This window comes from Lepidochelys olivacea (genome assembly GCF_965140295.1).
Source record: "Lepidochelys olivacea isolate rLepOli2 genome assembly, chromosome: 7".
NCBI lineage: Eukaryota > Metazoa > Chordata > Testudines > Cheloniidae > Lepidochelys > Lepidochelys olivacea.
Genome location: NC_140417.1, coordinates 105271263 through 105298027, shown reverse-complemented (window position 1 = coordinate 105298027; position 26765 = coordinate 105271263). Strand labels below are relative to the sequence as shown.

General features: G+C 42.7%; 1 protein-coding gene across 1 annotated transcript in view; it reads right to left on the bottom strand.

Moving 5' to 3' along the window:
* The window catches only part of OAT (ornithine aminotransferase), a 30686-nt gene extending 6344 nt beyond the window's left edge, over positions 1 to 24342 (bottom strand). Inside the window, exons 1-6 of the mRNA XM_084634855.1 lie at positions 24244 to 24342; positions 17703 to 17929; positions 7419 to 7643; positions 7214 to 7309; positions 2442 to 2569; positions 590 to 712 (exon numbers count right to left, since the gene is read on the bottom strand). Coding sequence (XP_084490981.1) covers positions 590 to 712; positions 2442 to 2569; positions 7214 to 7309; positions 7419 to 7643; positions 17703 to 17901 — 771 coding nt within the window. The 5' untranslated portion in view covers positions 17902 to 17929; positions 24244 to 24342. The remainder of the gene's footprint in view (positions 1 to 589; positions 713 to 2441; positions 2570 to 7213; positions 7310 to 7418; positions 7644 to 17702; positions 17930 to 24243) is intronic.
* Between the last annotated feature and the right edge of the window lie 2423 nt (positions 24343 to 26765).

Below are 26765 nucleotides of genomic sequence, written 5' to 3'. Positions count from 1 at the left end.
TGTGCCAGTGAACTTTGTCAGTTGTGTTATTTGAAACCTGTCCATTACATGGATAATTAGGAGGTATGCCTCTGGCACCAAGAGACTGAACACAGCTTTTGGCTTGCTAGCATTATTCCTCAACAGCAGCTATATTTCTCGAGGCACAGAATTAATTAAAAAAAAAAAAAAAAAAAAAGGACAAACTCAAATGCTTTACACTTCCATTTCATCTTGACTACTGTTAATACCATGACACACTTGATTTTACTCAGACACATCATGTTAGATCTAGCCCACAAATTTTGATTCCCATCACTATGAAATTTAAGAAGTTAATAATTAGATAACACACTAATGACCTAAGTATTAACTACTACCGCTCCAAAATACTGTAATGGCTTGTCATGAAGAATCTGAAAAAGGCACTGTTAGGCAGTCTCCTCATTTATACTGGAAGAAAACATATGGTTTAATAATACACAAAGGCCTCAACATTTTGACTTAAATGCATCAATTATTTACAAGGGCCTTACAGGCCAAGATTCTGGTAAATACTCAACTTTAGCAGGATGTATTTTAAAGTATTTAGCTCAAATGAATTACTTACATTGTGTTTTGTGCAGAGCTCTTGCACTCCTGGTAGATAACCTTCATCAGGGACAACCACACCTGCTTCACCTTGAATTGGTTCAACCATGAAAGCTGCTATGTTTGGATCCTGAAGTGCACGCTATGAAGGACATGTGGATTGAAAGGAGGAAAAAAAAAAATCATTTACTGAAGTTAATCATGGAAATAGATGAATCCCTATAACAGAACCTAAATCTAACCTGAAATTTCTACCTTAGATAAGTATTTTGGGTCACATTAACAATGTATTTTAACATTTATTGGCATGAAGGACTAAAGGCTAGATTTCAGTCTCCAATACCTAAGCATACATCACCATGTGCCTCAAAAAATTAGTCTGTTTGCATGCATAAGAGACTAGAAGACTTAAAAGGGGTTGGGCACCCAGACAAGTGGCTTATCAAATCAGTTAAACATATTAACTTGGTTAACCTCGTGTGAGAGAAAAGCAATTGAACAATAGTAGCTCCTGGATCTCCTCTCAAGAATGGAGCCATTCAAGTGCAGCTTTATCATTCCATAGCACGGTCTGCAGACATGTAAACACAGATTCAAGCCTTAAAAGTTGGAGGAAACTCAGAGACTAAGCATTCATAGAGGGGTTTTGCTACAGCTTTCTCAACAAGCTTTCCCCCATAAGGGTAGAGACAAGGTTAGAACTGGCAAGATTTGTCAGCATTAGGAGAAGTTTTCTTAAGCAAAGACCCAAAAATTGCCAGTATGAGATGCTTGCACCTCAGCCACCCAGAAAGAGATAGTCAGAGCCTCCCATTAATAACACAACCAATGTATGTTTATTATCAGACAAAATAAGTATGAGTTTAAGTTACAGACCACAGCTCAAAGCACCTCCAGAACCTGAACGAAGTTGACTGAAATCAGATAAAAACAGAGCTTCCACCATGAAGGAAGATGATTCAAAATTGGATAGACTATCTTATCCTCAAAGCAACTAAAAATACTGAAAAACTTTGTTTCTGTAAGAATTAAGTATGTAGTCTCAGTCGAGTTCTTAAGAAACAAACATCTCTACTACATCAATCTCCACCTCCTCTCCAAACCACTGGCATCCTTGTTGGCACAGATACCAAACTAACCTCTCACCCCTTTAAGTGTTGTCTCCAGATCATGGCTAAAGTATATGAGAAAGGCAGATGGTAAATCTTGCACCCCACTGAGCTTTACTTGTGTTATGGCTAAATGGAAGCCTTCAGTCTCTGAGGCTATTAATCCAGCATCTAAGATGCACTTATTTATTTGGGCTAACAATCATAGGTTGAGTTTTGAGGTTGTCAGCTCTCAAACAATGCAGGGCCAAGCTTGGCCAGTAGCTTGACGGGAAACCTCCCAAGAAAACCCAGGATGCTGCAAGAAATGGTGCTGGCACTTCAGTTAAGTAAGTAAAATACCACCCCAGCATGGTTTTGGGGGACATTGTGCTATAGGAAGTGACTTACATTCAAATGTCAGGCCTAATCATTTGGCCATTGAAAAGCCATTTGACAGAAAAGTAGGTGAGGGTATTGGGACTAACATCGAAGTTTCAATTTTTGTATTTATTCTGCCTATCCAAATTCCTTCTGCAGTTACAGATATACATGATACTCTTCACTCATGTCATGAACAATCTACTGCAGGTAGTATAATTCTCCCTTTGGGTTCTAAAACAAAAACCGCAAAAAAAACTAAACAAGTACAAAACATTATATTTTGTAGTTATAAACATTTGTTCCAAGGATAAACCATGTTCACTTTCTTTGCATCAGAATTTACTATACCTACAAGGAGAGATCAAGAATGATATTTTAGAGGAAGATATTGTGAAATACCTCAAGAGCTGGAAGGTCATTGTACGGAATTACTTCAAAACCTGGCATAAATGGTCCAAACCCATCATAACTAGTTGGATCTGTAGAGCTAGAGACAGCAGACATTGTTCTGCCCCAGAAGTTCCCAGCTAGAAGGAGGGGGGGAAGAATAGATATTTAACACTTGTAAAGGCATTCAACTGTAGCACTTGGCCGACAGAATTATATGTTTTCAGCTATGAGATGGTTAGAATCACGTAAAGTACACCAGTCAGCCAACAGTCAGTACTGGTGATGCGGCAGCAACCAGACTTCAAGCTGGTTGATTTTTATTTTTTTAAATGAATTATTTAATATCTGAGGCCCTTTGCTAATTTATGAGTTTACAAAACACACTAAGACTATTTCTCTCCCCATTGCTATATGAAAGGCACCAGAAACAAAAAAAAAAAAAAAAACATGCCACATCACAGGAGAAAACAGACGATGCAGGAGAAAAAATATTATGCGAATGTTTAAATTATATACAGAATTAGGGGAAAACATTGTTTAATTTTTGAGATTAACTCAAGCTTTATAAATGCCATGTATTGCACTAAGTATACTATCATCAGTCTTTACAAAGGAGCAAATGCTTGCATTTACATTTTTACAAACGTAAGCACTTTACATTTTCAGTTGTGCAGAACAGCTTTTGCCATAATTACTTGTGGTTTCAATTTAGCTAAGCAGGGCAGACAGAATATTTTCCTCATCTGTGCTAGTTCATTCAAAGTTAAGAAACCAATTGGGAACTGAAAAAGCAAGAAAGCTTGATTTCCTCTTCCAATTTATAAATCAAAATCAGGAGGGAGAGGATGAGATCTACTAATTCTAAGAATTTGAAAGACATGGGGCAAGATTTACAAAGGTAATTAGGCACTTCAGTGCCTAACCTCGTGGGATTTTCAAAAAGCACAGAGGCAGGTAAGGAACCTAACTCCCATTAATTTCTATGGGAGTTAGGTACCTAACCTGTTTAGTACAGGGTAACCAGAAACAATCTGTCAATCCACTAACTACTGATAATGCTTCTTTTGTTTAATAAAACAGCTTTAAAAACAAAATATTTTATAAACGTATTTTTCCTATGTACCCAGCACATTTAGGTAGTTTTATTTAACTAAAAAAAATGCTGTTATACATTAGTTGAATTCTAATTTCCGTCCGATTCAGCTTGACACAAGTCTTGCATTGAAAAAAAATCACCTTGTAAATAAGAAGTGCTTCATTCACCATTTTCTAAATGTAACCCCTGCTTGTAAAAAGTAACAATCAGAATGTATGTTAAAACATATAATTGCTTTAATAAGTGTATAGATATAATGTATCCTTCTCGTTACCAAAAAGTAGTACCAAATATACTGCAAAGAGTATATCTGGTTGCAAATCAACATGTTTTAATAGTTATACCAACAAATGAGATTGAACCTTTTCTTTCTGAAAATAAAAAGTACAAATGCAAAACAAGATTAAAATAGATTTAAATCAAGGTTTCCTCCTTGCTGACTTAAATGATAATTAAAAAAAAAAAATCAGTGACAAAAATTAATCCACTCTTTGTGCCAATTTGCTGGTGTAAAGGGGCCATAAAAGTCAGCAGATTTAGCCAGTTAGGAATCCTGGGGGAAATCCCCAGGTGCTGTAGAGCTCATAAAGCCAGCTGTAGACAGCCTTCCTTCTGGTCCCCAACATAAGGGGCATAGCCAGAACCACCCCTGCACTGCAGCAATGCCTGAGTTCTGAAGACCCCCTGGATTGTTACAGCAGCCATGTTACTATAGTGAGACACACATACATGATCTGTAACCTTGGTTACTACAACTCACGCATCTAGGATCAAAGCACCACACAGCAAAATAAGTTTGAATTGGTATAACATGCCACAGTTTGTCTACTTAACACACATCACCCTAGTGCTCTGCTCTCAGGTCCCCTATCCAGTAGAAAATCCACCTTAAGTACTCTGCCATGGTGTTCAAAACCCTCAAGAGGACTGGCCCTAGCTAGCTGGACATTGTCTCTACAATCCCTCCACAACACTTACCTTTCACAAAGAGAGGGATTATTTCTGTTTTAGATAATTTGCAGGTGCTGAGATATTATGGTGATGGGGAATTCATATAAGTAGAATATGCCCCTCATGATGGGAAAGTACTTGTTAAACTGCACTATTTAAATACTGTAAGTTAAAAATATATGAAAAAAATCAATTGTTTATAACTTCCATGCACTCTGGCATCTGTCTCTTCAGAGGACAATGTATTACTAAACTCCAGACTTTAAAAAGCATTTATAAACTTACTTGCATTCAATTAGGCTACAAAAGCATAACTATTGATTAGAGCTGGGCGAATAACAGATTTTTCGGTTCACTGGCAATTCTGAAAAAATAAAAAAAATGTTTGTTTTGGGTCAAATGAAACGTTTCCTTCAACCAAAATAAAATGTTTTGTTTAGATTTCAAGCATTTTTAATTATGTTTGGGGGGGAAGGGTTAAATAAAGTTAAAGGGAAATCTGAAATGGAAAGTTGTTTACAAAGTGTCAGAACAAAATATTTTCATTTTTACTGGATTTTTTTTAAGGTTTTTTCAACTGAAACAATTTGATGAAATTGACATAACCTTGCAAAATGTTTGTGCCACTGAATCTGCATTTTTCACCAAAAAGAGTTGTGCAAAAAATTTCACCCATCTCTACTAATGATTCAAAGATTTATGGTTTAAGCACCATGTGCACCAAGTGCCAGAAGTAGTCTTAAAACTTTTCTACTACTGCAGTTGTCAAAAGATAAATTTAACAAAATCATTGCCTGACATTTTAATATTGTTTTAAAACAGCATTCTGTGACCAAAGGGAGCCAAAGTTCAGTAATTATAGCTATACAGAAACGAGATTTTTTTACGCTATGTATGCACTTTTCTCAATCACAAGTAACATGTCCCTGTTCTGCTTATAGAATGCATTGTGCATTAGAAGGTAACATCAGACAATTCCAGCTCCCAGTATTAACTCAAGGTTCCTGTTATAGTCACTACATAATTAAGACTGTATACAATGTAGTTTTATTGCCGAAATGGCAACTCCTGCTACATCTGGTATGAAAGCCTCATCCCAACTGCTGAGATTTCTATGCTGAAGTCTTGAACTCTGGGTTTAGCAGCCATTTCAGAAACCTCTAACTTGCTGGAAGCTGCATGAAGATGACAGGTAGGCTTTGGAGAGGGTGAGGGCAGCAAATATGGTTTGTGCTTTAACACATCAGCAGTGGTATCCAGGGGCTGTGATGTAGTCTCATAAGAGGCTGACTGCCTCCCAGTGAAAATTGCTACCAACCATGCAGCTGATTTTAGAAAAGTAATTTTAAAAGTGTGTAAAAAAAAAAAAGCTTTCATTTTATTGTAGACATACACTGAATATGTATCTTCTATAATATGGAAAGGAAAACTGAAGACTTTCTACCTTCCAGGACCTGAGTTCATAGTTCTTTTGCCCCTGCAACAGATGACATCACATCACAAGCACCTAATAACAAAACAGGGAACTATATTCATTGTCTTGTTGATACATGCAGTATCAACTTTTGCCAAGAAAACAGTATCCTGAACTCTGAATGGAAGGCAAGGAAGAATTAATTTTCAACTCCTGCTTTTAAAAAGTCTTTCTATTAAGACAATATATGTTATTTATATTACATGATTTTTTTAAAAATTCCTGATAATCAGTTGGGATCATAGATAGATAGATTTAAGATTTCACAACCTACAACTGACCCATGTCAGAGGGTAGCTGGCCCTCTGAAGGGGTCAAGAGCTCAGCCTACCTCTGATAGGTGCCATAAGGGGGAATGAGGTAACTCAGGTTCACTTGGGACTAATTAGCACATTGAGTAACTGGGAGACAGTTAATCAGGAGGGAAGCACCTAGGCATGATAAAAGGAAATCTACAGCCAGTGCAGGAAGCTAGGAGAACAGAGGCTCCTAGGAGAGGAACAGTTCCCAGAGTACACAAAGAGAAAGCTCCTATAGAGAAGGCTTCTTGTGGGGCAGAAGGTGAGAGGGGCTTGCCAGCAATGGGATAATACTCCTGGATGGAAGAGTTTCCAGAAGAAAAGGACTATGAATCCTAGATCTCAGAGAAAGCTGGCTCCCATGAACCACTTCACAAGGTAACAGCAGAAGTCCTAGGTTAAAGGAATTATATGCTGTCCTTGAGGTTCAGTTGCTGTGGGGAACCTTGACCCAAGAAGCAAGACCCTTCCCAGCTAGCACCAAGAAGCCCCTGACTCCAGAAGAGGGTTCTGTGTGACAAAGGCCTTGCAGGTAAGGGACCTTGAACATAACTGGAGTGGACAGACTAGGGTTGATTTAGCCCCTCCTCCCTGCAGCTAGAGATACTCAGAGAGAGGCCTATTCATGTAATGTTCTGCCTTTGGGGTTGAATAAATTAGATCCTTGAAGGGTGCTGTCCAATATACAAGCTACAGTGGATTTATGAAAACCTTCATTTGGGAAAACTGAGGCAGAGACGTAACAGCAGCACTGCACTGAGCTGCCAGGGGCATTCACAGGTAAAGGCAGCCATTACAACCCAATTCAATGAACAGGAGAGATTCGGACATTAAAGATACTATGGTGTAATCATCATACCATAGAAGACTACAGTGTTTTAGCCTATGCTTGGGGTTCTATTATGATAGGGCATCTTCTCTTCTCCCCTGAAAAACAAGCTCTTATGAGAACTTCACATACCTGCAAAAATAATCTTTGCTTTGTATTTTGGAATTCCCTTTACAGTGTATGCCCACTTGCGAGCCAGTTTACAGGCAGTTTCTCCAGCTTCCACCCCTAAAATAAAGAACCATATATGTGCAATTTGGCCACTTGTAATTTTTGTTCCTTTATAAGAGTAACTCTTTTACATATAGGGGGTAAAACAGAGACGGGAGGACAGTACCTGTGTTCATTGGAAGAACTTTGCTGTAGTTGAACATTTTGGTGATATACTCTTCATATTCACCAAGTACATCATTGTAGAATGCCCGAGAGGTAAGGGTCAGTTTCTCAGCTTGAGATTTCAGAGCTTCCACAATCTTTGGATGACAGTGACCTTGATTCACAGCACTGTAAGCGCTCAAGAAATCAAAATATTTTCTGCCTTCTACATCCCACGTATAAATACCTAGAAAAGTTTAGGTTAGATGAGTACATGAGAAAAATGAGGCCATCGGTAAACAGTACAAGCTACAGTTACAAAACAAAAAGACCTGGGGTCTGGTATATATGGTATTCTAGCAATTCCTTAAAATGTGAATGCATGGTGGGTCTGCCATACAAGCTCCTTGACTGGGAGTCAATATCTTCACAAGCCACATAATGGGTGTCAGACTATTGCAGCACATAACCAATGCCCCAACCAGCACTCAAGTGCAGAAGCACTTCCATAGTGGAGCTGTTGCTCCATGAAGCTAGACAGGCTCACACGAGTACTGCTTTCTACTCATATCCCTCATTTCCCCCATGTTGGAGTCCTGGAACGATAAAGAGGATTAAACTTGAAAGAGGAGTTAAGTATAAGAATAGTGATAGTCTTAATAAAGGGATCCTGCAATTTTCCCACTCAGAACTGGAGGCTGACAGTTTTCAAGTGAACTATCAAAATGTGTTCGGCATGGGTAAGCAAACTGACCACCACATCATCTTAGTGGAACAACAGTTAAATACACTGGAGAAAATTTACACTTTTGAACCTGTGAACCAGAGAAATCAAGGTAAGACGACCTTGAAACAAGGTTAAAGAGACGGGCAACTTTAAAATAATAGTGCAGTTGATTTCACAAATGGGACCAGTATACAAACACTATCACATGGATCCAACAAGCTTCATCATATTCACTGTAGAATTGAAACTGTGTGCATTAATAAGCTAACTGAAGGTAAGAAGTTGCTGCTAGTTCGACTTCTTAAAGTTGAGGAAAAATGTCCATGCAACATCTTCCCAGCAGTTTTTGCTCTTCCACACACCACAACCTAATTAAAAACATCCCCCTTTCAAACACAAATTGATTCTGTTGCTTCTACATGCATATCTTTGACACAGAACCACTTCAACCCCTTTTAGGAATTATGGGAACCATAGAGAGCAGCTGAGTGATTCTGTCATCATATGTGCCAAGTGACACTTGATCAACCAAGGGCATGTGTAAGAGGTTATTGATTTTTTTGTTTGTTTTAAATTACAAGTGAGCTGACAAGATTCGTTCTATTTCTCTATGGTGTTTAAATACAGTAACTTTATTTACTGGAGTTGGTTTGTTTCCTTATTCAGTACCATATTTTGTTTCGATATTATACACTCAAAGCACTCATGGTAAGAGAAAAGAGACTTATGTCCATACAACAGTTATGATGATCGGTAATTAGCTGGAGCTACTCTAAGATATTACAAATCCACCCCCACCCTAGGGTTTTCTTATGATTTTTCACTCCAGCACTGGGACTTTTCCCCACCCCCTTTTCCTAAAGGGCTGTGATCTTCCAGCAGCTTTTTCTTAGCTGCTTCCTGTATCTTACCCAACCAGGAAATTGCTTCCTCCTCCCCTTTCTCTTGGGGGAAGAGGGGGTCGTCATTAGCATTTTCACTGACACTCAAGGCTTTAGTAGGATTCTCATCCTGTCTTAAAGAGACAGTTTCCACAAGTGCATCAGGAATAGCATTTTGCAAAAGTGGGACCTGGATTGACCATATCTTCTGTCACCCCCTCACTATCCCCAAGAGGTCAGTTGTGTGACTGCTCCCCTCCAGGAGATCAGTTACACAGTCCCCTCTTAAAACCTGAACCACAGGTTGGGTGCCTAGCTGCACAGAAGCTGACCCAACATTTCTGTCCTGGGCAACCTCTTTCCCCACACACACACCCCCATGTAATCAGTGAGGAGACATTCTTGTACCCCCTACTAATTCTTTTACAGCTTCCTCCTCTGAGCCCCCATCTAAGGCACACACCTCTGCCCTCTAGAGTGGGATCTATCCCCTGCTCAGCTGTAAAGAGCTCACAGATAACAGCCTGAATAGTTCTTTCACGGGCAGGCACTACACACCCCTCCCTTCCTGAATTGGGTTTGCCTCACCCACCACAGTGGTTTCTACGATTCCATCACCCACCTCTAAGCTTCCCTCTAGGACACATCTCCCTTTGCCTGGGATTGGTGAGTAGCCGAGTGTGCGTTTGCTGAGTGAGTAGCCGAGTGTGCGTTTGCTGGGAGGGCAGTTTGAAAGCTCGAGCGAGTGCCTGATTGGGTGGTAGCCTACAGGGGGCGGGTATTGGGGGTGTCTGTTTCAGGGAAGCCTGGCTGTTTAAAAATAGCCAGAACTCCGCAAACCACCTGAGCGGCGGCGAACCAGCAGAGCAGCACACAGCAGGAGTTTGCCTGGGGCGAGCCCGGTTTAGGCTTACATCTTGCCAGCTTCTCTGAGGAAGCTCATAGTAGGAAGGTGATATGGAGGGGGGTGGGGGTTCAGCTGTTGTTACCTGCACAGGATATGCCATGTTTGTCTGTCTTCCACAGGACAGAAGCAAATTTGTCTGTACAAAGTGCAAGCTAGTATCCATACTGGAAGAGAAGATCGAAGGTCTGGAGCAGCAGATATCAACCCTGCGTTGCATATGAGAATCTGAGGATTTTCTGGACAAAAGTCAGGATATGCTTCTATGGGCACAAAGCTCTAAAGATTTAGAGCAGGTTGCACAGCAGAGCCAAGAGGCCAGTGAAGAAGCTTGGCAACATGTGACCTCCAGAAGAAGAAGGGGGAATGTCCAGGTACCAGCAACGCAGACACAGGTAAGTAACCATTTTCATGTTCTCTCCACAGGTACCATTGCGGTGAGCAGACCAGATGATGCGTCTGAGGGGAGAAAGCAGGAGACGACTCCTGGTTGGAAGGCATGAGATGTGCTGTTCTGAGGTTGGGGGCTCCACGACCACCACTCCCAAGAGAAGGAGGCGGGTGGTGGTGGTCGGGGACTCTCTCCTCAGGGGGACTGAGTCATCTATCTGCCGCCCTGACCGGGAAAACAGAGAAGTCTACTGCTTTCCAGGGGCTAAGATTCGCGATGTGACGGAGAGACTGCCGAGACTCATCAAGCCCTCGGATCGCTAGCCCTTCCTGCTTCTCCACGTGGGCACCAATGATACTGCCAAGAATGACCTTGAGTGGATCACTGCGGACTACGTGGCTCTGGGAAGAAGGATAAAGGAGTTTGAGGTGCAAGTGGTGTTCTTGTCCATCCTCCCCGTGGAAGGAAAAGGCCGGAGTAGGGACCGTCAAATCGTGGAAGTCAACGAATGGCTACCCAGGTGGTGTCGGAGAGAAGGCTTTGGATTCTTTGACCATGGGATGGCGTTCCATGAAGGAGGAGTGCTGGGCAGAGACTGGCTCCACCTAACGAAAAGAGGGAAGAGCATCTTTGCGAGCAGGCTGGCTAACCTAGTGAGGAGGGCTTTAAACTAGGTTCACCGGGGAAAGGAGACCAAAGCCCTGAGGTAAGTGGGCAAGCAGGATACCGGAAGGAAGCACAGGCAGGAACGTCTGAGGGGAGGGCTCCTACCTCATACTGAGAATGAGGGGCCATCAGCAGGTTATCTCAAGTGCCTATATACAAATGCACAAAGCCTTGGAAACAAGGAGGGAGAACTGGAGGTCCTGGTACAGTCAAGGAATTATGATGTGATTGGAATAACAGAGACTTGGTGGGATAACTCACATGACTGGAGTACTGTCATGAATGGTTATAAACTGTTCAGGAAGGACAGGCAGGGCAGAAAAGGTGGGGGAGTAGCACTGTATGTAAGGGAGCAGTATGACTGCTCAGAGCTCCAGTATGAAACTGCAGAAAAACCTGAGTGTCTCTGGATTAAGTTTAGAAGTGTGAGCAACAAGAGTGATGTAGTGGTGGGAGTCTGCTATAGACCACCGGACCAGGGGGATGAAGTGGATGAGGCTTTCTTCCGGCAACTCGCAGAAGCTACTAGATCGCACGCCCTGGTTCTCATGGGCAACTTTAATCATCCTGATATCTGCTGGGAGAGCACTACAGCGGTGCATAGACAATCCAGGAAGTTTTTGGAAAGCGTAGGGGACAATTTCCTGGTGCAAGTGCTGGAGGAGCCAACTAGGGGGGGAGTTTTTCTTGACCTGCTGCTCACAAACTGGGAAGAATTAGTAGGGGAAGCAAAAGTGGATGGGAATCTGGGAGGCAGTGACCATGAGTTGGTAGAGTTCAGGATCCTGACACAGGGAAGAAAGGTAAGCAGCAGAATATGGACCCTGGACTTCAGGAAAGCAGACTTCGACTCCCTCAGGAAACAGATGGGTAGGATCCCCTGGGGGAATAACATGAGGGGGAAAGGAGTCCAGCAGAGCTGGCTGTATTTCAAGGAATCCCTATTGAGGTTACAGGGACAAACCATCCTGATGTGTCGAAAGAATAGTAAATATGGCAGGCAGCCAGCTTGGCTTAACGGTGAAATCCTTGCGTATCTTAAGCTTCTTTTTTATGTTTACAAGAAGTGGAAGATTGGATATATGACTAGGGAAGAGTATAAAAATATTGCTTGGGCATGTAGGAATGAAATCAGGAGGGCCAAATCACACCTGGAGCTGCAGCTAGCAAGAGATGTTAAGAGTGACAAGAAGGGTTTCTTCAGGTATTTTGGCAACAAGAAGAAAGTCAAGGAAAGTGTGGGCCCCTTACTGAATGAGGGAGGCAACCTAGTGACAGAGGATGTGGAAAAAGCTAATGTACTCAATGCTTTCTTTGCCTCTGTCTTCACGAACAAGGTCAGCTCCCAGACTGCTGCGCTGGGCAACACAGCATGGGGAGTAGGTGGCCAGCCCTCTGTGGAGAAAGAGGTGGTTAGGGACTATTTAGAAAAGCGCAACGTGCACAAGTCCATGGGGCCGGATGCGTTGCATCCAAGAGTGCTAAAGGAGTTGGCGGATGTGATTGCAGAGCCATTGGCCATTATCTTTGAAAACTCGTAGCGAACGGGGGAAGTCCCGGATGACTAGAAAAAGGCTAATGTAGTGCCAATCTTTAAAAAAGGGAAGGAGGAGGATCCTGGGAACTACAGGCCAGTCAGCCTCACCTCAGTCCCCAGAAAAATCAGGGAGCAGGTCCTCAAGGAATCTATCCTGAAGCACTTACATGAGAGGAAAGTGATCAGGAACAGTCAGCATGGATTCACCAAGGGAAGGTCATGCCTGACTAATCTAATCGCCTTCTATGATAAGATTACTGGTTCTGTGGATGAAGGGAAAGCAGTGGATGTATTGTTTCTTGACTTCAGCAAAGCTTTTGACACGGTCTCCCACAGTATTCTTGTCAGCAAGTTAAAGAAGTATGGGCTGGATGAATGCACTATAAGGTGGGTAGAAAGTTGGCTAGATTGTGGGGCTCAATGGGCAGTGATCAATGGCTCCATGTCTAGTTGGCAGCCGGTAGCAAGTGGAGTGCCCCAAGGGTCGGTCCTGGGGCCGGTTTTGTTCAGTATCTTCATAAATGATCTGGAGGATGGTGTGGATTGCACTCAGCAAATTTGCAGATGATACTAAACTAGAAGGAGTGGTAGATACGGTGGCAGGTAGGGATAGGATACAGAGGGACCTAGACAAATTAGAGGATTGGGCCAAAAGAAATCTGATGAGGTTCAATAAGGATAAGTGCAGGGTCCTGCACTTAGGACGGAAGAATCCAATGCATCACTACAGACTAGGGACCGAATGGCTAGGCAGCAGTTCTGCAGAAAAGGACCTAGGGGTGACAGTGGCCGAGAAGCTGGATATGAGTCAACAGTGTGCCCTTGTTGCCAAGAAGGCCAATGGCATTTTGGGATGTATAAGTAGGGGCATAGCCAGCAGATCGAGGGACGTGATCGTTCCCCTCTATTCGACATTGGTGAGGCCTCATCTGGAGTACTGTGTCCAGTTTTGGGCCCCACACTACAAGAAGGATGAGGATAAATCAGAGAGAGTCCAGCGAAGGGCAACAAAAATGATTAGGGGTCTGGAACACATGACTTATGAGGAGAGGCTGAGGGAACTGGGATTGTTTAATCTGCAGAAGAGAAGAATGAGGTGGGATTTGATAGCTGCTTTCAACTACCTGAGAGGTGGTTCCAAAGTGGATGGTTCTAGACTATTCTCAGTGGTAGAAGATGACAGGACAAGGAGTAAGTCTCAAGTTGCAGTGGGGGAGGTTTAGGTTGGATATTAGGAAAAACTTTTTCACTAGGAGGGTGGTGAAACACTGGAATGCATTACCTAGGGAGGTGGTAGAATCTCCTTCCTTAGAAGTTTTTAAGGTCAGGCTTGACAAACCCCTGGCTGGGATGATTTAATTGGGGATTGGTCCTGCTTTGAGCAGGGGATTGGACTAGATGACCTCGTGAGGTCCCTTCCAACCCTGATATTCTAAGATTCCCTATGCACCCTAGAGCGAGGTGTGTCCCTTGCTTATCTACAACCTGATGGCAGCCAGCAACCTGGACAGTTTCCTCACTAACAGGCAATACACTCCCCTCCTCCCTAGAGATCCTGCCATTAGCTACTGAGCAGGAGCTGGCCTAAACCACACCCACCCCTGGAAGCATACTGTTTAGCACTGCTTCAGAGAAATTAAAGAGACACTCAAACAGCAGTTCCTGGGACTTCACCTTTTCCCTCTGGGGGTCCAGCATAAAATTTCTCCTTGACAGCCCGAGCTACACGGAAGAAATCTTTCCCCAGTAACAAAGCAACTGGATTATCATTTACCACTGCCACAAACCATACAGCTCCCAAATCCTCATTTTATGTGTGCACTTTAGCCAAAGCACAAGGATTTTGTAACTTCCCACTAATAAAAGCTCTGCAATCTGTCCTGGCAGTAAGTCACTTTCCTGTACAATATTCCTTCTAACCACAGAAATTTCTGACGCTGTCTCTTCCCACCCAAGGTATTCTTTGCCATTAATCCTGACAGGCTTTGTGCTTCATGCCCGGCTGGGCAGAGGCTACTTTTACAAACCCTAAGGTGCCTCTGTGCTCAGGGTAGATATTCATGGAAATGCTGCTAGCTGCCTGTTCCTTCCCACTACAGGACATTTATTCCTCAGATGCTAACTGTAATTACACTGATAGCACCTTCTGGGCTCCTCTGTTTTTATAGGAGTTTTGGGATGAGGGCTAGAGGAATGGATTTGGAGCGGTAAGTGTCCAGCCTCCACCCTCCTTCTTCCCAGGGGTAAAATAGGAACCCAGCTTCCCGTCAGGTTTAAACAGACGATTGAATTTGCTCAAATTGATCAGCTAGAGTAGCCAGTTCTTTCACCATTTTCCCTTTTTTGTCCCACAAACACTGCTTTACATCATCTTTTCATATACTCAAGAGCAACAAGGTCATACATTCCTTCAAAGCTTGTAACACCTTTCCCCCCTTACCCACTTTTCCATCAAATCTTTCATGTGGTTTACATATGCCACATTACTCATCCCAGCACCCCTCTTGAGGCTTCAAAATTTTACTCTGTTTCAGGTGTAATCTAAAACGGTTTCAAAACCATTTCCTTGAATTGACAATAATCTGAAGCATCTCTAATTGGCATCTTATTCAATAGCTTTACCTGTCAACTTTGCAATCAAAGTGGGCATCTTTTGGTTCTCAAGAATCTGGTGAAGTACACACAGCCTCTCAAAGGTGAAGAAATATTCAGCAATGTCCCCTGTCTCACTGTATGCAGGACACAACTGTTCCCATTTGTGGATTTTTGGAGAGGTGGGACTCACTGGCGTGTGGGTGTTCTGGTTCTGCTTCTCTATCAAGTCCAGTTGGCACTCCTATCTTTCTTTTTCCTCCATGACTAATTTCTGGATCACCATTTCTTTGTCAGCCTCTGTCTGTTTCAGTTCCAACACTCTCTTCAGCTTTTTGCTTAGCCTCCTCTGCTTCCACGGCTCTTCGGTGTGCAGTTTCTTGTCCGACATTCTCTGCTTCCATTTCTTTTATCTGTAATTGTTTTAATTCCAAGAGTCTTTTGTGTTTTTTCTCTCTTCTGCCTGCAGTCTGCACAGCTCCAGCTTCTTACTAGTTTAACTTTCACTCATTTTGCTGCTTTTCTGACCCTACTTCCTTTGCCGAAATAAGCAAAACAGAAAATAATAAACTGGTAACCTCTGACTGATCTCTAGCCTTCACACTTAATCACCACCAGAGCAAAACTCACTCAGAGCAACAAGCTGTGCAAATGATCCTGCCGACTATACCACTGTGACAGGTTCCCCCTGGGGTTACACCTGGAACTGGGGTACCACTGAGCCCTCTGGCCCACGAGGCTGGGCTCCCCCACATGCTGTACTGCTGTGACAAGCTGCAAAGCCCTCCAAGCTTGCCCTTTCACCAGCATTCACACAGATAGGGACACAGTACCCAGCTGCAGTTACATGCAGGCTCTCGAACCACCAGCCTCCCAGCCTAGGATCCTAGAGCAGTACCGTCCTTCCCTGGATGAATCTAGCCAGTATACGGGTTTAACACCTGGTCCGCCTCTCCCTCAATGTGAAGAGGGCCATGCACACTTGTGGTAACCAAACTGAGATTTTCCCCAGACACCTAATCAAACACATACTGGTTTGGATTAAACATAAAGTAAGTATTAACTACTAAAAATAGATTTTAAGTGATAACAGATCAAAGCAGATTACCTAGTAAACAAACAAAAACCACAAACTGAGCTTAACATACTAGATAGGTAGGATATGAATTAGCAAATTCTCACCCTGAGTGATAAACAGGCTGGCAGATTCTTAAGGCACAAGCTGCCTTTGCTTTGCAGCTTGGGTTTCCCAGGTTTTCATACACAGGCTAAAAATCCCTTTAGCCTGTGACCATCACTTCCCCATTTCAGTCTTTGTTCCTTAGGTGTTTCCACGGGTGTTGTGTAGGGAGAGTGAGGTACCATCATGATATTTCCCCCTTTTATATCTTCTTCCCACTTGCTGGAAAGCTCTTTTGCTGTGACCTGGGTCAAATAGTCCCCATTATGCAGTACTATCTATGAGAGGTTTCTATTGTACACAGTTCCTGGGATAATCCTTGTGTTGTGTGCATTTCCTCAATAAGGCATTAACATTATCTGGCCTTTTTACTGTTGTACTTGAAAGGCTGCTTATGGGTGTTTTCAATTTCACAACATGTTTCGGTAACACATACATAGCACGTACAATCCAATGAGATATTAATGTCTAGCAGATCAAGACTTTTAGAATGATACCTCACAAGGCATACTTTGTACAAAACATATCCTAATTATATGACAGTGCTGAACAAGGGGGTGCCAGGGTGTCTCATATACCATTGCCTATTCCTTACTCTAGTAAAAATGTGTAAACTGTTTAAAGTTCAGGAAAGAGCTGTAAGGAAACAAGCTCTCATCTTCAGCAAAAGAAACTCCTTACCTGACAAGAATAATGAGTCTTTCAAATAAGTTACATTCTAACTTAACTAAAGATGAGGAATTTTTCCAATTAAGGCTTTTAAAAAAAAAAGACTGAAGGATTATTTTTCAAAAGCATTTAAGTAAATGGAGCACAAACCTCACAGAGTCAATGGGACTTCTCTCTTAAATCAGTTAAATGCTTCTGAAAATCCCACCCTAAATACCAGCTTTGCAGTGCCAAACCAACTGCCAGTTGGTTTAGACTTCATAGCAAGACTCAGCCTAGATATTAAACATTTATAATGGAGACTGAAATAAGCAATCACATAAAACTTTTTGGACAATCAAGGTTTGACCTCTCAAGGTTTAGATCCTCAGATTGAATTGAACCAAATCAAACAGTTTTATTAGAAGTCATTAGTTGCACAATCCCTCATTAGCAACAGAGGGTTTGTCTACACAAGCTAGGGTATAAATCTACCCCTCACTAACCTTCTGTGCACTAAGTGTCCATGGGGACCCTGCTGAAATACACTAAGAATTCCATAGTATGGTATGATCTACCCCCATTTTAGGGTGCAATGGCAGGGAACACATGTACAATTAGTGCACAGCAGGCTAGTGCTGGGTAGATTTATACCCCAGCTTGTTGCAAATTAAGTGTTTGTTTGTGTAGACAAATCCTAGGTTTCATCAACTGTCTTTCAAAAAGTTTTGAAGCATCACACTTTCTTGTGCAGCATAAAGGCAAATCAAGATACAGTACCTCTTCCTTTTTCTAGAGCAACAGGTAGGGGATGATAGTTGTGTGCACCATATTTAGCTTCACGTTCAAATATGTACTCAGAGGACAGAGTTCCCTGGCTGGTTTTTTTAGGTGCAACTGATGTAGAAGCACTCACTGAAGCATGAACGCCACGACGCAGAACAGCAAAGGTTTGCGAGTGGGCTAGTTTGGAAAACATTCTTGACTTCAGGTATATTGTTACAGATCTGAAAAGAGAAAATTGACACTTTAGAACTAACATACTCTACTTGTGGATGGTTTCAGAGTAACAGCCGTGTTAGTCTGTATTCGCAAAAAGAAAAGGAGTACTTGTGGCACCTTAGAGACTAACCAATTTATTTGAGCATAAGCTTTCGTGAGCTACACCTCACTTCATCCTTGCAGGGATTCAAGTGCCTATTCCACCAGGATTATAGAATTTACAACTCTTTTGCAATTCAACTGAAAAAGTTTATACTTGGTACCGAGGAATGTAGTGCCCACATCAAATACCTGATAAAACAAGTTTCTTGCTTTCATTTACTATATTTCAGTGGTCTACAGAAAGTTAACATCTCTGATTAAGTTCTTGTGTATGCACACAAGCTGCAACTCCCTTTTCAATGTACTCCGCAGCAACCTGGGCTGAAACTCTGGAGCATGGGACCCAGATTTCTGTGCCATTCCAAAGCAGCAGACTAGAAATTCTGGAGCAGCTTCAGAGAAATTGTTTTATTTTCATCTTCATGAAAAAGCAATAATCAGCACCATTTCAACTACAGTAGTATTTTTATTGTATTAATTGAATTTAGTAAGATAATAAAAAATACAATATAAATAAAAAGGCAAACAATAATATATAAAATCAATAATAATTTTTATTCTATAGTTCAGCAGATGAGACAAATTTGTATCCTTTAAAAACATTAACATAAGATCAGAAAGTAAATAAAACAATCCAGAAGTAGGCAAAACTTGTGCCCAGTTCTGACCCAAAGCTTAGATGACAGTACTATCAAGTTTGACAGGAGCAAAACAGTTCCACACAAAGTTTAGGCGAGCCTGAGTTTTGGAAGTGAAATTTGTGCTTCCATATAAATTCTCCTGTACTTTCATCATGTGAAGTTTGTCTGTAAATAAAGGATATAGATTTTAAAAATTACATCACTTAAGAAGTGCAAATGGAACTCTTTGCTTCATTTAGAGGACAAAAATCAATGGCTAAGTTGAAAAGCAGACTCATGAAAGGACTTCACTACAGAAATTCTGATAGTTACTTGAATAATTAACTACTAAATAGATACAGCTGGGTATGAATGTTTGTCTTACATTCTTATAACTCCCCAGTAAACCCATGACTTCAGATATCTTGTCTCTAACTATGCAATAGAGAAGTCCATCTAAACTCAAGTCATTTCCTAAACACAAAAATTAGAGATAAGAGTTGCTTGGAAACCTGAAGAAGAGACTAGATCTTGAGGACAAAAACAAAATAGCAAAATAAGACTACTCTGAGAGCACAAGAAGCCTCTCCTAAAACAGAATTTGTTTAAAAATGCAAGCCATTCCACACTCTGACAGCTTTGTGGGGAATGGAATTTTCCATCTTAATAGCGTGATTATTTTTTCTGAAGTTAAGATTAAATAGGTGGAAAGTGACATTGTGCCAGAGAATGAACATGTTTATGCAAAACAGAACGAACTTTCTAAAAGAACAATTAATCCATGTTAGAACATGAACCTTGTAATGCTAGCATCAAAGGATAATATCAGGGCAGAGTTCACTTATACAACCAGTTTTACAGAAGTTTCCAGGACATTTTCTGTGTTTTCCATGCTTCCAGAGTGGACAGATTCTCTGCGTTTTCAGAGGAAAAAAACAACCATTATATAATTTCAACAGAAGAGTAGCACACTACTACTTTTCCATTCAAATTCTGTAAAACATCTGACAAAAGGTACAGCTGAATATTCCTAGATTCACTCTGTGTAGATTTTTCCACACACCAACCAGGGGGAGAACAGTTAAGAGAAAAAAATAGTAGTGATGTGGGGAAAAAATAGGGCTCACTGTTTAGTTCTGAGGTGCAACTACAGCCTCCTGTAAATAATAAATTAAATACACAGGATAATTTAAGATATGTAGACACTATGCAAGGCAAAAGTTTAAGAACTTACCTACTTAAATTCTATGATGGGTGCCTCGGAAAAGTTGAATTAGTTCTTTCAGATTTCTATTTTGCAACAAAGTTTAACAGAGTCTAGTGTTTTAATGCTTTTCTTCATGAGTTGAAGAGAACCAGCACTTACAAATTTCAGTTACACTACTGCAACTACAGGAGACCAAGATTCTTCTAATACTACATAGTTTTGCTAGATAGAATAAAAACTCAGCATTAATTTAGGTCAGTAAAACTGATATGAGTCACATTTCATGTTAAAGTTACAGGTAACTATAAAATGGCCAATAAATTTTTTAAACGTTACACAATGAAGCCCACCTTGTTTATCAGATTTCCATTTGAAGCTTTCAGCTTCTTCATTAGGGCAAAAGTTTTATCCGAATTAAAGTCTAAGAACAATTAAAGTTTTAAAAAAATTAATTTCCATTGTATAATAAACCTGCTGGGAAACCATTTTCCTTTTATGTATTCTATTTTTATACGATATTACAAATCAGAAACTGCCTGAGTTTGCAGAGAGACAATAGCTATAAGGTATGAACTGCCCCATTAATTTCACTGGGATCTAACTCAGCTGCCAATGAACAAGGACTTAAACACAAAGGTTCTAACTAACTCAGAAAAGTGATCCAATTAACAAAACTTGCAACTCTCCTTTCAATGTATTCTGCAGCTACCTGGACCTAAACTCTGGAGCATGGGACCCTGGTTTTTGTGCCATTCCAAAGCAGCAGACAAGAAATTCTGCAGCAGCTTCAGAGAAATTATGGATTTTTGCTTTTTAAAGAACATGAAAATAAAACAATTAGCACACTTTCTCTTGTATTTTGCTACTGAATTCCGTTTTGCTCTGTCCCAAGATTTTGGATCTTTAATATAACACGCCTGCACTGCAGTAGATGTCTGTCACAGGAGGCACAGTATATTTTGGCAGTGAGTAGGGGACAGTTTGGGTTTTTAGCGTTTGGAGATGTGTGTAAGATGGTGTAAAAAATGTAAGGAAACTGAGTCTTTGCACTGTGAAAGGGATACATCTGTTTATTTCCTGTTGAACAGGAACAGAGGTGAGACACTGTGAGGCTTGAACTCCTTGTTCTTCACCAGATCAACTAGCTCTCTTGCTACCTGGCACTATCTCCAATAAAGATGAATAAGCTTTTAAATTGTTTGTGGAAACATGATATGTTCATCCTCACTAGATTTCACAGTTACCCCTTCACGGGGCAGTGGAAAGAGAGGAGAGAGAAAGAAAAACAGTAAATCAGCCCCCACCTTTGGATTTCTCAGTGAAATGGAGGGAGATCTCTGGGGCAAGGACAGTGGGGGGAGGGGGATTGTGCTGCACAGCAGAAAAAGCACATTGTCAAAGCTAGTCAAATGACAGAGATTAACAGTGGACACAAATACGGGCAGTTCACATTTCAGAGTTTCAGGCTGTCTGTAGACTCAAAAACGAAAGCATTGGTTTACATTCTGGTTCATATTTGAAAAAGTTTTCATGAGGGCTAAAAATATAAGCTTAGATCCTGCTGGACAATTTTAAAACAAGGGATGCATTTTGCAGCAAATTCCACAGTTATGAACTCTCAAAGCTCAATTTATAAGTAAAGCTAAAGTCCTATTGTTTATTGTTCAAATAAACTGATGCTATATGTTTAGCTCTTTAAAAAAAATCAATATTTTTCTTTTCAAATAAGAGACTATCTTACCAGTCATTGCCCTGCTGTTAAATATTAGCTTTGTGTTAGCTTTTTAAAACACACATCACATAAAGAGATTTTACAAATAGAAAGGGCAAAAAGATAACTGAAATGCAGCTCAATTGCATCAGTCAAAATTACATCTGGTTTAAATACTCAAATGTGACTGGTCCATGACAGCCAGGCCCCTCAACACACCTCCCTAGTAGTGTAGCCAGTGTTACTAAGAGCACAGCTACATTGGGAAAATTTCCAGAATGGACAAGCCTTAAATAAAGACTAGTAGGGAATTTAAGCTGTACATGCCATCTATTAGAAAGCTACCTTTTGGCATTATTAGGGCCCTACCAATTTCACAGCCGTGAAAAATGTGTCAGACCCTGACATCAGCCCTCCCCTGTGAAATCTGATCACCCCCTCTGCCACTGAAGCCGGATATTGGGGCAGCCCAGGCTTGGGGCTTCCATGCCCCCCCACCACTCCAGCTGGGGCTAAGAGCAGTCCAACCCCTCCACCCCTTCCCCAGATCACATTTTGGGTCAGGACCCCCATGCTTACAAACCCTGAAATTTCAGATGTAAACAGCTGAAATCATGAAATTTACCAATTTTAAAACCCTCTGGCCATGAAATTGACCAGAATGGACTGTGAATTTAGTAGGGCCTTAGGCATTATGAGTTAGAGACAACCAATTTGGGTTCCCTCTTACTTTCCTTTAAAGAAGAAAAATGTCAATCAGCAACACTGAAAAGGATTTGAAAGTTGTGATTTTTTTAAAGAATCCTCCTTAGAAACCCAGACAATGGGGAGGCAACAACCCAACAACCATGTGTACCCTGCCCTGCATGAGTACTGTAAACCAGAAAAAAAAAAAACAAGAACTTGGTAAGAGCTCTGGGAGGGAGAAAAACTGAGTTACGCTGAAGCCACATCAAATATAGTTATTGGGCAAAAGCATTTGATGAAGTGGACGGAGAGCAGTTCCTGGATGAGGATGGAAGACAGACTGCAGAAAACACGTAAAGAACTTCACCCAGTTACAAAGAATGTTCATGAGGGAGTGCTGTTGCAGTCCTCACATACAAATTGAACTATTGTTCACTGCCCTTACTAAAGCGTCAAAAAATCATCCCATGTTGTAAGTCTATGTCTTTACATGAGAATTAATACAACGCAGAGAAATCAGTAAAATATTTTCAGTCTATAAAGACTCAGATTACACAGATCAGACTGGTTGGCTACAAGGCACAAGCTTTCAGAAGGAACAGCTACAGCTGGTTATGTATTATTTATACCTTTTCCAAACAAGATCTTCACAAAAATTACATCACACCTGAATCAGGCTCAGGAATATACATCATTAAAGAGATCTAATAATTGGGTCATTTGTGAGAGGGCAATTGTGCCATCACTCTCTTCTCTGCCAAGAGCTATCAAAGACAAGTTAAAAGCAGGACACTGAGGATGTAAATAGCAGGGGAGGCTAATGTTACATAGACAAGGGAGAAGAAAACTGTTTGTAAGGCCCCATGTCCTATCACCTTGGAGGAATAGGTGGGTTGTGGTGTCTCTCTCAATGACATTTGAACTCCCCCCTTCATTCAGTTTCCACTAGCCCAGAATGTCAAATACTTGGCCCATCTGATGTATTTATGTGATCCATAGAATAGATTCAGACTATGCAGAATATAGGCCTTCATTTTGGAAAACAATGAGGGCTATAAACTTGATAAGAGGAAAGTCTTCCGAATGTAACTGATGCAGTGGTGTCCTGCTGAGTCAGAAGACAGCAGGAAACAATGACTCAGAAGGGCAAAACTTCCCTCCCCCTATTAATCTCACTGTGATATTAATGCTAAAACTCAACGATGACACTTCGATATCTCTATTAACTACTGAATTGCTGACCATTTTAGCAATTAGACTAGGGAAGAAGGGGAGCGTGAAACTCAGGGGACGGTGTGAACTAGGACTTGCTGCTGAGAGCAACATGCAGAGGAAGAATTTAGCAAAACAGGGAAGTAAGAGAGAAAGGAGAATGGAGGAAGGAGGAGAACAAAAAGGCAGAAGGGGCTCTGCGGTAAAGATTTCAGAGCACGAAGGGCCTGAGGAACCTGCATCCCACTGGCTTTCAAGGAGACCTGCTCCAAATGCCCGAATCGCTTCTGGAAACGGGACTGGGGCGCTTGAGTAGGTTTCACCCCTGGCCCGAGATGGGGGGGGGGGCAGATTCCCGGGAAGAGCTGACACTTCGCTCGTGCCCTGGGACCAGGGCGGCCACAGCAACACAAACGGCCACTAGCGACCTCAGCGGTGCCCAGGCAAGCCCAGCTTCGCCCCTGCATCTCCGCGGGATGCGCCCAGCCCCGGGGGAGCCGAATGTGCGTGCAGCGGGCACCGCAGCCCTGGCCCGGCCCCGCCAGTGCGAGCGCCCGGCCCTACCTGCCCCTGCCGGGACTGGGGCTCGGGGCAGAGCCAGGGCTCCCGGGGCGAGGAGCCAGGCCTGTGCGTCTGGGGGCGGGGGGGCTGCTGGCAGGCCGCCACTGTCACCGGCCGCCGAATCCCCGTGGCCGCCGGGCTCAGGCCCCGGCGCGGGGGAAGGCAACGGCGCGGCCTCGGACACGTCGCTGCCCCGGGAGCCCCCAGCCCGTCACTCACCCCTCAGCACCGGCGCGCTGCTGCCTCTCCGCCCGCAACCCAAGAGAAAGAGGCGGAGGCTTCGCACACGGCAACTGTCACCGCTCTAACCCCCGGCTACGTCACACCCCCGCTATGGGCAAGTTCTGCCAGCGACTCGCCCATTGGCTACCTCGGCCACGCGTCGCCAATCACGGCCCGACCCAACCGCCCATGCCCACTGCCCATTGGCTACCGCCACTCCACCCTCCGATCGAGGTTCCGCCCATTTCTTCCTCTGCCGGATCTACGCCGGATCCTGCTCCAGCTGCTCCCTAGGGCTTACTCCCGTGCCCCCCAAGGCCCTCTCCCATCTCCCGGGCCTTACTCCCGCCCCAGCTTCCCCCTCCTCCCTGGGCCTTACTCCCCGCCAGCTCCCCTCGTCTTCACCTGGGGCTCACTCCCCTCCCCAGCTCCCCCCTTCTCTGTGGGCCTTACTCCCGGCCCGCTCCCCCCAGCTCCCTCTCTTCTTCCTGGGGGCCTTTCCCCAGCTCCCCCTCTCTCACCTGAGGCTTACTCCCCTCCCCCTCTCCCATTCTCTTCGCCTCCCCTCACTCAGTTTTTGTCTGTCTGCCCTTCTACCACCAATCTCCCTTCTCCAGACGAGTCACCTTAAACAGCCTCTCTGTCCTTCCATCAACCTCCACTTCTGGTCCTTACACAACGACCAGCGTGGCAGTGTTGCTTGGCCCTGAACTGACGCACCTAGGCTGCTTTGGCAAATGTCTCATACACCACATGCCAGGAGCCCAACTGCAGCATGCACACAACTGCTGAGAGAGACCAGCAGTTGCCAGCCGCCCTGTCGGATCATAGACTAGAGACCACAGTCCAGATTATTTTCAAATTACTGTACTATTTATGCATGGTCATCACGCAGCACACAAAAAATACTATCCCAGGCCTGAGGCTTTTGCAATGAGAGCAACTCAACTAGAGTATCCAGTCCCCCTTTCAAATGCAGAATTATTTTTGCCGTATTACATACTTTCTAGTCAGTAGGCATGAGTAGGACTTTGTTAATCAGGCCTTGCATATGCATAACTGAAGTTCTGTGTGCTTGAGGGAATTTTTAGTGTATTTAGAGTCCCATCTACACTGCTGTTTTCGTGTTTATACCAATGGTCCAAGCAGCTTCAGATAGAAATCAGTTCTGGAAAGTTTCATCCCCAAAGGCAAAAAGTTGAGAAAGTTATGAGAAACTGAAAAAGGCCCATTAGAATGGAAGTCATTAGGCAAACAAATACACAGTTCAGCTATAGTCAACCCATGCTGCTGCTTGTGGTTCTGTCATATTCTACACACTTAGTCATCTTCTACACATTTTTCTACCAGTTAATGTCCATTATTTTACTAGGTACAGAAGTTAGACTTATAGGAAAGTAATTGCCAGGATTACTCTTCTTTCCATTTTTTTCAAAAAGAGTACATTTGCTTTTCCCTAATCTTTTTCTACTTTGTTAACTGTGGCTTTTCATAAATATTTGTCAGTGGTTCAGTAAGTTTGCTATTGAATTCCCTTTTTATCATGTGAGTTGTGGTATATTTACATGCAGAATGCATTGACTGTAAAACCTTCCTCCATACTGACTGAGTAATAGATTATTCCATCTGTTATGGAATTGGGCCAGCAAAAGGCATTCCTGAAGGATGCTTCCATGGCTAGGTAAGAAAAGGAGAGGCTGAGCCACAGAGACTGCCTTGAGCACTCCCCATACTGTTGCTAGTATCACTGGGGGTGAAACGGGCTTTGTTTTCTAGGGTGTGATGAGATGCCATCTTCAAGACCTTGTCCTCTAGCAGGAAGGACTGGCAGAAAGGGGAGCCAAGATGGAGACTGTGAGGCTCTATGCCCCACCCTCCTTGCAGCCTCCAGCATAAAGGATAGGCTGAGAAAGGGGTGGGGTGGAGGAACAAAGCACCACTGAACTCTGACTACTCTTTTCTGTTGTACTAGTACCCAGGGATGCTGGACAGCCAAGTGTAAGATTGTAAGTGTAAGGATATAACTTATGTCTGGGGCTGGGGTGGATCCTGAATACTCTCAGAACATGGAGAGATGCCAGATTGGTGAAAAGCCAATTTTGCCGCCACCACCAGTATTCTCCCATATTTCCGTGCTGAGGATAGCAGAGCCAGAACAAATGAACCCTTGGTGAAGAAAAATCTATTAGTGTTTTTATGTAGGGCAGCTGGCCGCCTATGGCAGGTGTTAAGGGTCAGAAAATGAGCTTGGTGCCAATGTCACTCCCAGTACTCGCTCTCACTTCTTTCAACCTGCCCAAATGTGTGATAAAAACCCAAAAAGAGTGACACAAATGTATTCATGCAGGAAGCGGCGAGAGTCACTTTTTTGGTGTAAATAACTCTTGCTATAACCTCAGTCCCACGATTTTTATTTCTGATGTAAATTTTCAGCAGTAAAATGAAGGGATACCAGATAAGTATGGAAAGTAGGTAACTTTGGGATTAAAATGAGTGACATCCTCATAACGAGGGACAAT